Source organism: Scylla paramamosain, chromosome 23, assembly GCF_035594125.1.
Source record: "Scylla paramamosain isolate STU-SP2022 chromosome 23, ASM3559412v1, whole genome shotgun sequence".
In the NCBI taxonomy this organism is placed as follows: domain Eukaryota; kingdom Metazoa; phylum Arthropoda; class Malacostraca; order Decapoda; family Portunidae; genus Scylla; species Scylla paramamosain.
The window spans coordinates 12,428,381-12,441,107 of NC_087173.1; the positions used below are offsets into that span (position 1 = coordinate 12,428,381).

At 46.6% G+C, this 12,727-nt stretch overlaps 1 protein-coding gene across 1 annotated transcript; it reads right to left on the bottom strand.

Annotated features, from left to right (window-relative positions):
* Nucleotides 1-260: 260 nt before the first annotated feature.
* LOC135112448 (protein starmaker-like) lies at nucleotides 261-1,061 on the bottom strand. Its single transcript, XM_064026908.1, has 2 exons — nucleotides 1,041-1,061; nucleotides 261-752 (listed from the first exon to the last, which is right to left on the bottom strand). The coding sequence occupies exons 1-2, from the start codon at nucleotides 1,059-1,061 to the stop codon at nucleotides 261-263; spliced, it is 513 nt and encodes a 170-aa protein (XP_063882978.1).
* Between the last annotated feature and the right edge of the window lie 11,666 nt (nucleotides 1,062-12,727).

Here is a 12,727-nt window from a genome sequence, read left to right on the forward strand (position 1 = left end):
CCTAATGTCCTTAACCCAGACTATTTCTGTACTCAGTTCACTTCTCCTATTTTCTCTTTGTGAGCTACATGTGAGCAGGCTTTTTATTCATTTATTTCATCTCTGTGCTGATCTCCATGATACATTACATAAAAATGAAGTCAGATAGGACGCATGAGGGCGGCCCGCTCAGTGAGGGAACATGTCGAGGCGGAACTGTTTTCTGTTGAGCTTCTGTTGAGGTCATGGTGGAATGAACATAGTCTGTGGCTGCTGGTAATTCACAGAGCCTGCGTGTCATGGTCCTCCGTGTTCTGCCTCTTCTTAGCCTGCGTGTCCTGGTCCTCCGTGTCCTGCCTCTTCTCCTTAGCCTGGGTGTCATGGTCCTCCGTGTTCTGCCTCTTCTTAGCCTGCGTGTCATGCTCCTCCGTCTCCTGCCTCTTCTCCTTAGCCTGGGTGTCATGGTCCTCCGTGTTCTGCCTCTTCTTAGCCTGCGTGTCATGCTCCTCCGTGTTCTGCCTCTTCTCCTTAGCCTGGGTGTCATGGTCCTCCGTGTTCTGCCTCTTCTTAGCCTGCGTGTCATGGTCCTCCGTGTTCTGCCTCTTCTTAGCCTGCGTGTCCTGGTCCTCCGTGTCCTGCCTCTTCTCCTTAGCCTGGGTGTCATGGTCCTCCGTGTTCTGCCTCTTCTTAGCCTGGGTGTCATGGTCCTCCGTGTTCTGCCTCTTCTTAGCCTGCGTGTCATGCTCCTCCGTGTCCTGCCTCTTCTCCTTAGCCTGGGTGTCATGATCCTCATTATCATAAAGTTATTCTTTGACTTCTTATCTGTTTGTTTGTTTTATATAAGTTTTTTTTTTTTTTATGCATTTTACATTTTTGTTTGAAGGTAGTGATACTCCTACTGCTTGTCACGCTTATCATTTTTGTCTGAGCTTCTTCCTAAGCAGTAAAATCTCCGTGTGATTTGTTTGTGGTTCTTCATTGTGTTCAAGCTCCATCACAACCTCCTCTTCCTTGTCCTATGGCAGAATCTCGTGGTGCTCGACAACTTAAGGCTTCTTCACCTGCATCTCAACTGGTCCCATAATGCTGTGTCGCGTCCTGGCTGCTCCAAGCCTGGTATCGATGTCTCTGCTGAGGCCTCTGCTCACGCCCCTCCCAACGCGTGCCTGTTCGTGCCTGTGCCTAGCCCATCGCTGATGCCTGGCCGTGCCTGCCACGCAATCCTCCTTGCTTGCTTCTCTGATTTTGTTTGACATAAGACCACGCCCTATAGCCTTGCTGACCTCGATGCTGGATGCCCTCCGCATGGCTCTGGTAATACTGCTTCCAGTAATCCTGGTGACCGTGATGGTGACGTGTCTCCTCATGGCTCTGGTTACACCACTCCCAGTAATTGATAGAGCTGCGGTAATAATAGCCCTGGTAATAATAACCCTGGTGAACCGTGTGTTGACGCTGCTGTTGAGGACTGTGGCGATACACTTCCCCGTATCCCTGCTGATGACTGTGGTGATTGCTTTTTGATCCTGTGTGGCTTGGGTATTGCTTGTTTTGTTGAAGGGTTAGCCGAGACACCGGGTGATGCTCCACCAGAGCAGCGAGTTGAGAACTCTGTTCATACTTGTGGTGACGCTCCTGCTGAGGCAGCCGAGGGCCTTGTTGCTGATAAGCGCACTGACGACTGTAATGAATGAGGCCTTCTGGGAGGCATCGCGAGGGAGCGCCGTACCCCAGCAGCAACTGGCCCAGCAAGGAGCACGGCGAGGTGTACCGGCCTGGGGCGTGTGCGGCGGGCGCCAGCACCAGGTACGCGTGCTGGAAGGCCCTTCGCGCCTCCCAGACACGGAAGGACGATCGGCCCAGATCATTGCCGGGTGTCAATGGGTCCTGGATACACAGATCTGCCCGGCGGTGGCCGCCAGGCATGACGGTGGGCACGTCCTCTTTCCGCAGGTAGCGGCCGCCCCCCAGCACGCTGATGCCCGTCGTGGCGTACGAAAACTGGTGTCCATAAAAATAGAAGAATCTTAAAAGCACCAGAGCAGGCTCTTCTCGTTCCTCAGGCGGGACCTGCAGTTGGAGGAGGCTAGTGGCCATGAGCGTGACGGCGTAGGAGGAGACGCCTCCTGTGAAAACTTGGCCAAGGTTTAATTGTTTCAGATAATATCTCACGAACAGAACTACAGGCGTCAGTGTGTTAAACTGCTTTTTGAAGTCTGCCACCAGCACCGCGGCGCGCACAGCCGCCTCGCTGCCGAAAGACACGTCCACCTCCACTCCGGTCTGCTGATGAACAAATTTAACCAGAGGAACAGTGGCCTTCTCGAGAACCTTGAGTGAGGCAGGCAGTGCCACGTCCTGCCGCAGGATGGCGTCTCTCAGGACCAACAGAGGCGGCGGCGAGGGTGGCCACTGTCCCACCAGCGTGAGGTCGACGTCGCTGTCCGGCAAGTACAGGCCGTTAGCCAGGCTGCCCGTGACCTGCACTTGGGCCGCGGGCCACAGCGCACCAACCACGCCCCTCACGTCTTCCACGGGGCGCATCCTGCGCCGGGACTCCGCCTCCGTTCCTCCCGCCCAGCGATGGAAGTCCAGGACTTCTTGGCGAAGAGCCTGCAGGGAGCCGTTGTAAGAAGGCGCCGGATACTGCCATGGTGGAGACTGGTAGGTGGCTGCTGCAGGCTGTGTGATTGGTGCAGTGTGGTGGTGTGGCTGGCGTTTCAGGTGGTGATCTATGACGGCGACTGGGGACCTGTTCACGTCTTCCTTGATGTGTTCTTCCACCTCAGTAATCGCTGCTTCATGTTGCTGCTCAGCAGCAGGTTCCCCCTCGAGAGTGTCGCCAGCAGGGAAACAAGAGTCGTTGTTGTTGTTGTTGTTGTTCTTTGCTTCTACAGTTTCTTCCTGCAAATTGTGTTGAGCCTCCAGACTTTCGTTTTCCCGCGACTGTTCCTGAATTGTACACGCCGCGTCACACACTTCCACTATCGTCACTTTCCCTTCCTCGTCATTATCTTGGTTTTCCTCGTCTTTCTGCCCCTGCTTCTGTTCATTCTCTCTCTCCATGCCCTCCTCTTTTTCCATGATCGTCACTTCCTCTTCCTCGCCAGTGTGTTGTTCCTGCTCACCTTTCTGTTCCAGCGTGCAATCTAGGAGGATCGTCCTGGCCTGTTTCTCTTCCATTATATTACTTTCATCTTCCTCATCGCTGTGGTCACCCGTCAGAATCATCTGATTTCCTGCCTGCTTTGGCTCTGTGGATAGCACTTCATGCTCTTCCGCCACCCACGCCTCCTCTTCCTGTTGTTCCAGCATCAGTTCTGGCACTACTGGCACTGCCTCCTCGTCCTTCACTAACGTCACGCTCTCTTCTTCGTCCCTGTGGTGTTCTGCGCCCTCTCGTTCCACGCCAGTGACTGGTCCTTTTCCAGTGATAGTTGGCAATGTCACACTGACGATGTTTGGTACCTCTTCAGGGAGTGGAGGCACCTCTGCACGGGAGGACTCTTTAATCGTGCAAGTACTTTGGTTATTGCAGTGATTAACATTATTTTGAATCTTTTTGTTTTTCTTCCTACGACGGCGACGAGTTCTTTTTGCTTTGTGAGTTTGTTCTTCGTGTGTCGCGGACTTGTCTTCCGTCTGTTCCTTAACTGATGAATGACCGTCACACACTTTCACTTCCTCGATAACATCATGCTTTTCTTCGTCCCTCTCTTCCAGCATCTGTTCATTCCCTGTTTCCATCTCTTCTTCTTCTTCCATCATCGTCACTTTCTCTTCCACGCAAATGTGTTCCTCGCCACGCTCCTGTTCCAGCATCCGCACGAGGAGGGCCGTCTTTGCCTCTTCCTCCTCCATCATATTCGTTTCCTTTCCCTCGTTATTTTGAGACTTTTTCTTGTTTTTCTTCCTGCGATGGCGCCGAGTTCTTTTTGCGTTGTTCTGAGTTTGTTCTTCGCATGCTATGTATTTCCCTTCCGTGGAGTGGTTTCCTGGGATCTTGCCTGTTCCTTTACCTTCATTCTGAGAGACTGTGGTGCATTCTGCTTTTAGTTCATCGTTCAAGTGATTCAGGTTGTTATTCTTCTCGTGTTCCTCCTCAACAGCCTCATTCCGTTCATTATGTTTCGTTTTCATGATGTTATTGAGTGGCTTGTTCTTCTCCAGTTCCTTATTTATAGACTCATTGTGTTCACCAGTGCACGCAAAGTTCTTTTTCCACACCACGCCTACGATAACTGGAGAGATGAAGCCGGTGAATGGTGGCGTGCTCGTGCTTGTGTTTTGATCTTGACCAAGGGGTCTCAAATCTGGCTCGACTGAGTCTGTTATTGGTGTGTGAACGTGTACGTTGTCTACAGTCTCACTACATTTTTGTTCCTCTTCCATCTCACAGCAGTCAGTGAGTGGAGGAGGTGAGGCGGCGTCTTGTTCCTCAGCACCTGTCTCCCCGTGAGGCAGGGAGACGGCGAGGTGCTGGCTTCGTTTCCGCTTCCTCAGTCGTCGGCAAAGCTTTTGGAAGCAACAACGGACCCACGAGAAGCAACACGCCTTTTCAGGCTGCTCGTCTGAGTCGCTGCCAACTTCCATCTCGCTGCTTTGCTGCGACAAGCACTCGAAGTGGCTCATTGCGGCAAATTCACTCTGAGTTTTCTTGATGCGCTTATTATAGACCATGTGCTCCTGAAGGCTCACCATGGTGACTAATCTTACAGAGAGATGGTTGGTGGACCCTGGCCTTAGCATACACTTGGCCCAACCTCCAGCGCCACGTCAACCAACTCCAAGCTACCACTTCCAAGGACTCAACAGCCAATCACCTTCCGAGAAGCAACCCTCGCCTGCTTTTCACTGGTAGAGAAGTTTACTTCATGTTTTTGTTCTTTTGTATTATTGTAATGGAAATACAACAGCAGCAGCAGCAGCAGCAGCAGCAGCAGCAGCAGCAGCAGCAGCAGCAGTAGCAGCAGCAGCGGCAGCAGCAGCAGCAGCAGCCGTAGCCGCAGCCCCAGCCGCAGCAGCAGCAGCAGCAGCAGTAGCAGCAATAGCAGCAGCAGCAGCAGCAGCAGCAGCAGCAGCAGCAGCAGTAATACCTTACACTCCTCAACTAGAAGCTAAATCAATCGCCAAAAATTCCTTTGTCCATAATTACAAAGGGAGTTTCTCATCACATCGGAAAGAATACAATGGACTGGAGAGGTCGCCCACCAGGCACTCATAACATAAGATGAGTAAACACTGCTCACTGAACCGTCACTCTTCCTCTAGCGTTTTGACCTATCCATTAATGAGTCAAAAGATTATATCGGTACTGTAGTAGTAGTAGTAGTAGTAGTAGTAGTAGTATCAAAGACAGAACTACACCTTCATAAGCTCTAATACTGAAGATATGGAGATATGACATGACCAAACCTATCTAACCTAACCTAATTACAAAGTATGCTATTGAAGAAATGGAGGCATGACCTGACTTGACCTGAGCTAACCTGATCTAACCTAACACAGCCTAAGCAAACCGAACCAAAAGCTATACTACTACAGAAATGGAAAGTTGACCTAACCTAATCTAACCTAACTTAATCTTAATACACCCAGCAATGATTCAATACGACACTGATAAGAACCACCTACTCACTCACTCACCCACTCACTCACCCACTCACTCACTCACTCGCCATCTTTCTCTCCTCCCAACACAGCCCCACAAACAGCACGCCATTACGTTCCTTCACGATTCATTGGGTACATGCAACCTTTCACTCTGAACTCAAGTAATAAAATGCCATAATGAGTATAATTCTGTTTTCGCTGAGCATACAATAAACAATGCCTGGTGGACGAGTGATGCTGGTGGAATAGGTGGAGTGGTGAAAGGAAGGCTGGAGGATTGACAGAGTACATGCCAGGGTTTGTTCTTTTCTCTTCTTTTATTCACACAAAGACAGACAGACCAAGCAGTAAAGTTACCAAGGGAAGAATACGCCAGCTAATTGCCGCTCCACACAACACACACCACCAGATTTACAATGAACTCACCCGTTTGCACTGAGCGAAAGGCAAGTCTTCCATATTCTTACCTCTGGGCTCTTGTACACACACACACACACAAACTCTCTCTCTCTCTCTCTCTCTCTCTCTCTCTCTCTCTCTCTCTCTCTCTCTCTCTCTCTCTCTCCGTCAGGCTGTTCCTCCTTAATTTATGGTGGGTCTTGAGACAGCTTCCCTTTACAGTTGTATCCTTCTTAATCTATGCTGCCTTCCAGATATTTTCCCCTCCATACGTATATTTCATCTCATGTTATCCTCTCTGTTGTATATTTCCCCCCTCCAGACATTTCCTCCCTAATCAATTGTCCCTTTTGGATATTCTCACTCTTCATATTTGCCTCTTAATTTATTATTTTTTTTACACATTTTTCCCCTCTAGATATTTTTTCCTTAATTTATCTCCCATTTCTCCTCTTTGCATATTTCCCACTCTGGGCATTTTCCCTCCGGACATTTTCCTTAATCTATACCCTCTTTGGACATTCTTCCCTTGTGAACATTGCCCCTTCCTCCCTTCTTAATGATTTAACCGTCAGCATATCACAATGACATCACTGGCGATAGTCGCGACCAAAGAAGTAACGGACAAAGAGGTTCTCAGAGTGGCAGACGACTAGCTGTTAGTGCCGAGTCAACACGAGTCTTAAAAGAATATTCGATATATTTACAAATAGAAACAGTGGCTGGATGGAGATAAATCTTGAAGTATTTAGTAAACTGCTTCCTAAAGACAGTTAATTCTTATCTATTTACTTTTATTTATTAGACAGTGGCCATCGTCAGTGTGAGTGTGGAATGTTGAGTGGTGTGGGACATGAAGCCTGAACTGGTGGGTATTATTCTGGCACACCACATTTCAGGCATACATGTTTTATTCAGGGACTGCCTCGTGTGGAACTGACGACTTCTGACTGTAACTTTCTTAACGCTCTTGTATTGTTATGGTGTTGATATGATGCAGTGCGATTTATTACATCACGAGAGAGGCAACACGTTCTACAGGGCAAATGTCAGGGAGTGGTGTTATTCGCTAACTCCCTTTAAAACTACCACTACAAAAAAAATGTTATCTGTTAAGAAATAGTAAATGCTACATATATATCATTTTTAACATTAATATACTCGTATATCAGTTACCTATTCAGTATTACATGTCAGTTACCTATTCAGGATTACTAAAAGGAATGTCCGTAATAATTTTGGAAAGGATCACGAACGGCATTTTCTTCTGTGAGATGGAACGCAGCAAAGCAGCGAGCAACACTCCCTCAACGTCCCTCGTCTTATCCACACAACTGACGCTGCTACTGAATATAAGCCACGCACAAGCAACAGCTCGTTAAATGTCTGTGCTCGGCTCTCACGCACCGCCTCGCCACACACGACGGCCTGATGAGGCGGACTACTCATCAAGGGGAATCATTAACGGACCCCCAACCTGCTCCACGCCTCGCACCTTCCCCTCCCACCTCACCCTGCCCCACGCCTTGCTCCACCTCCCTCCTCATCCTACCCCACGCCTCGCACTTCCCCCTTCCTTCCCTCTCACCCTGCCTCACCCCACGCTCCTCCCTCCCTTCCCTCACCCTGCCCCACGCCTCGCACCTCTACCTTGAACGTCACATCAAATATAACATGTAATCCACACTTAACCCTTTCACTGCTATGGCTTCTTCCAAGCTGAATAGAATGGTCTTGTGCAGGTTCAGATCAGACGTACCTTCCAGACACACACTTACTGCAATGATGATTAAATGTTTTGTGTTATTCACTTATTTATTCTTTTCTGGCACAAATTCAGATTATACTTTGTTCATTAATGTTTAGTTATTTATTGTTCAGTGCATTCATGTTTAATTTCTGGCTAGGTAAATTGCCTGTGGTGACATGTAAGTGTCATTAGGGGATAAAGGGGTAAATTAAAGTAGCTTCTAATATCAAAACGCCGCCATCCTCTTTTGCAGTGGATGTAAAACTGACACCCCACAATAACAATACACACAACTCACACAGTCTCTATGGATCCACGAGTTTCAGTGAATACGAGCCTAGCAAATCTCTTTACATTCAAGAATAATTGTTAGCACATTATTCCCAGCGTTCCATGTGTGCAAAACCACTCACGGGAACCAATCCAAGAGTATTCAGCTGGTTCTGTGTGTGTGTGTGTGTGTGTGTGTGTGTGTGTGTGTGTGTGTGTGTGTGTTAGAAGCTTCGAGAAGATAAGGGAATAGAGTGTGACAAGAGTAGCAAGCAATGCCCCTCCCCCCTTTCTCTCTCTCTCTCTCTCTCTCTCTCTCTCTCTCTCTCTCTCTCTCTCTCTCTCTCTCTCTCTCTCTCTCTCATTTTTTTTACACTTCTTCCACCTTAATTCCTCCACCCAGTCCTTCACGTCTCCCTCTCCCTCCCCCTCCTCCCCTCTTCTCCTTCCTCTAACTTTTCCCCCCTGATATCCCCTTCTCTCCCTCCTCTCTCTCTCTCTCTCTCTCTCTCTCTCTCTCTCTCTCTCTCTCTCTCTCTCTCTCTCTCTCTCTCTCTTTCCCATCCCTTCCTCCTTTTATCTCTGAGTGTTTGTCATTTACTTGTTTGAATTTTTTGTTTCGTCCTTGCTTGTCTCTCTCTCTCTCTCTCTCTCTCTCTCTCTCTCTCTCTCTCTCTCTCTCTCTCTCTCTCTCTCTCTCTCTCAATATCACTGCTACTATTACTACTACTGTTATTATCATTGTTATTATTGATGTTACTACTACTACTACTACTACTACTACTACTACTACTACTACTACTACTACTTCTACTACTACTACTACTTGTGACCTCACTTGACCTGACCTGACTTGGCTGAGAAGGTTAATCACTGAGGCGATCACGTGGCCTGCCTCCTCCTCCTCCTCCTACTACTACTTCTACTACTACTACTACTATTACTATTACTACTACTCCAACCACCGCCATTACTATTATCAATACTATCTTTTTATGAGAGAGAGAGAGAGAGAGAGAGAGAGAGATTTTGTCCCATGAATCAACATATATTTCTCCTCCTCCTCCTCCTCCTCCTGCTCCTCCTCCTTGTCCTATTGACCAATGGTATCACGGCACGTCACGGTGGTGGTGGTGGTGGTGGTGGGATAGGAGGCAGGCTGGCAGGGAGACCTCATCACGGCTCACTCCTCAGTTCATACTTGACCACCGCGGTGGACTGTGAGTGTAAATACTATAGCTGGGTTTATTTTACTTCAGTTTTACGTGTACAGGACAATACAGCGGCGCAGATTGTGTTCCTATGGATTTTTTTTATTACTGTAGTGTTGGCAGCGTGTGGAGTGTGGCAGAGTGAGTACTGTTCGTTAAGTATCTCTCTACTCTGGACATATTTTTTCCCTTCCCTCCTCCCTCCCTTTCTTCCTTTCTTCGTTTCTTTTTATTTTCGTTTCTTGTGTACTGGTATTGGCGTGGTTGGTGGGGATGCTGGCTGAGGTCACGGCAGGGGCTGGGCTGTGCAGACAAAGGGATGATGGTTGACCTCACTGCACGACGCAATTTGTGTCGGGGGGAAGAGAGAGAGAGAGAGAGAGAGAGAGAGAGGAGAGAGAGAGAGAGAGAAAGGAAAACAAATAAAACCCATGAGTAGAAGGAAAAAATAGGGACGGGAGAGACAGACGCAGCGGAAAAAAAAAAAAAAAAAAAAAAAAAATATATATATATATATATATATATATATATATATATATATATATATATATATATATATATATATATATATATATATATATATATATATATCACAATACTGTTTCTTTTTTCCCTTCAATACTATACTGCTTGGGCACACACACACACACACACACACACACACACACACACTGTTTTTCGCACATTCGTATCCCTTCTTGTTTGTTTAGTCCTTCCATCTCTTGTGAACCTTGTGTGTGTGTCATCCTATCTCTTATTTGTATTATCCTTTCAGCTCAGTGTGTGTGTGTGTGAGTGTGTGTGTGTGTGTGTGTGTCAGTCGGAGTGTAGTCAGCCTGCCGCCTTCTGGAAGCTTGTGCCTCCCTTAATCACTGGGTAATTAAAATTTGCCTTCCGCCACCACCACCACCACCAACAGCCAGCCACCCGACCACCGTTTGCTTGGTAAACTCTGCCGCCACCACCACCACCACCAACAGCCAGCCACCCGACCACCGTTTGTTAGGTAAACTCTGCCGCCACCACCACCACCACCACCACCACCAACAGCCAGCCACCCGACCACCGTTTGTTAGGTAAACTCTGCCGCCACCACCACCACCACCACCAACAGCCAGCCACCCGACCACCGTTTGCTAGGTAAACTCTGCCGCCACCACCATCACCACCATTACTACTACTACTACTATTACTACTACTACTACTACTACTACTGCTACCACTACTACTACTACTACTACTACTACTGCTGCTGCTGCTGCCACTACTGCTACCACCACCACCACTACTACTACTACTACTACTACTACAGCCATTGCTCCAACTGTCTTTCCTTCATTATTACAGAGAGAGAGAGAGAGAGAGAGAGAGACTAGTGTACGTAAATTTAAAGCTTTCTCTCTCTCTCTCTCTCTCTCTCTCTCTCTCTCTCTCTCTCTGGCTTAATTACGCAAAGCCCTTATTTTTATTTTCTCATTTATCATCATCATCCCTCCTCCTCCTCCTCCTCCTCCTCCTTCAGTATGGGTTTCTGAAGGACAGACTTGAATCTCGCATTAGTTCGGCTTAAGGGTAATTTTCCTTTATTTTTCCCTTTTTTTTCTTTTTTTTCCCTACCATTTATCTCGTATCGCTGGAAACCGTATTTAATTCTCCTTGGCAGGGAAGGAAATAAGTCAATTGCCGGGGGAAAGAGGTAATGGTCAGGGGAATGGGGAGAGGGAAACTTAGGAGGGAAATATTAGGGTTGTTTTTTGGGGGGGATGAAATTAGGGTACTTTTTTTTTTTTAGCAGGGGAGGGAAAATGTTAGGTGGAAATAAAGCAGGGAAAATTATTAGGTGTTTGAAATTGTTTTGGTCTCTCTCTCTCTCTCTCTCTCTCTCTCTCTCTCTCTCTCTCTCTCTCTCTCTCTCTCTCTCTCTCTCTCTCTCTCTCTCTCTCTCTCTCTCTCTCCCTCCATATTCGCTCTTCATACGTGTTCGGTTTTTCTTTCCTCCTCCTTCATCTCCTCCTCCTCCTCCTCCAGTCCCATTACACAACCCTAATTTACGATCCCGTTCAGTATGTGTTGTAATCCGGATACGATTCTTTATTTTATTTATTTATTTTTTCTTTAACGAGAATGGAAACAAACATGGATTAAATTTTTTAATTCCTATATTTCAACTTTCGACCTTTTTTTCCATCGTTCGTATTTCGTAACATTCTTTTTCTTCCTTTCCCAAGTTTTCTTTCTATTGTTTCCTTGTTTGTTTTGTTCCTGCAGTACTAATTTTTTTTTTTGTTTTCTTTTATGTATCGTCTATATCGTAACCATTTTTTTTTTTCCTGTTCCAGACTTTCTTTCTGCTCTTATTTACTTTCTTCTATTCTTTTCTACTCTTTTCACTTTCTATTTTTTTTTTTACTATCCTCTGCTCTTCTGCTCTCCTTTCTAATTCTTAACCCTTCCTTACTTTGTTCTAATCTTTTCTTAACCCCTGTCTACTCATTTTTACTGTTCCCTTTGTACTCTTTCCTTAAAACGAAAGAGAGAAAAAGAGAAAAAAGAAAAATGAAACGTAGAAATTTTAAATTGACAGACGAAAGAGAGAAGGAAAGAAAAAAAACAGGATAAGATATAGAATGGAATGCAAATCGGGAAGGGAAATAGAAAGACAAAAGCGGAAGGAAGGGAAATAACAGAAAAAAAATAAAAAAGGAAAAAAGGGAATAAAAAGAGGGAAAAAAAGAAGGGGAGGTTTAGGGTTAAGTGGAAATACGGATGGGAAGAGGAAATGGAGGGAAACGAAGGGAGGAAGAAGGGAAAAAAAAGCGAAGTGTTTGTAAAGGGAAATATTGAGGAAGGGGAGGGAGGGAGGGTATGAAAAGGGAGATCGAAGGGGATGGAGGAAACAGGACGGAAGGAAATGAGAGAGAGAGAGAGAGAGAGAGAGAGAGAGAGAGAGAGAGAGAGAGAGAGAGAGAGAGAGAGAGAGAGAGACCTCTATATCCCCATAAAACACACACACACACCGCTCCACCCCAGCAACACACAGTCACTCCCAGTATAACTTCCATGGACCACCTCTTCCCTTATCTATCACCCCTTGGCTTGTCCTGGCTTTCCCGCCTCTCCCCTGTACAGTATCTATTAAGTCCATCCCCCCTTTTTCACCCACAATCTATTCTCCATCACCCTGGGCAGGACATATAGCGGCGCAGAGTCGAACGGCGCTGCGCTAAATGACGATAACCAAAGCAAATGGTGTCTCAGGGATGGACTGGATTAAAAATTTAAGGGTGTTTGAATTTACTGCTCTCTCTCTCTCTCTCTCTCTCTCCTCTCTCTCTCCTCTCTCTCTCTCCTCTCTCTCTCTCTTCTCTGAACAAGTTTGCTCTTAAAACTTTTCAATTTTCTCTTTTTCTCTTATCTCCCGTTTTCTTTATTTTTACTTGTTTTACATTTTTCTACAGAAAACTAGTAATTTTTAAACAGAATAATAATAGATCACATTTACAGT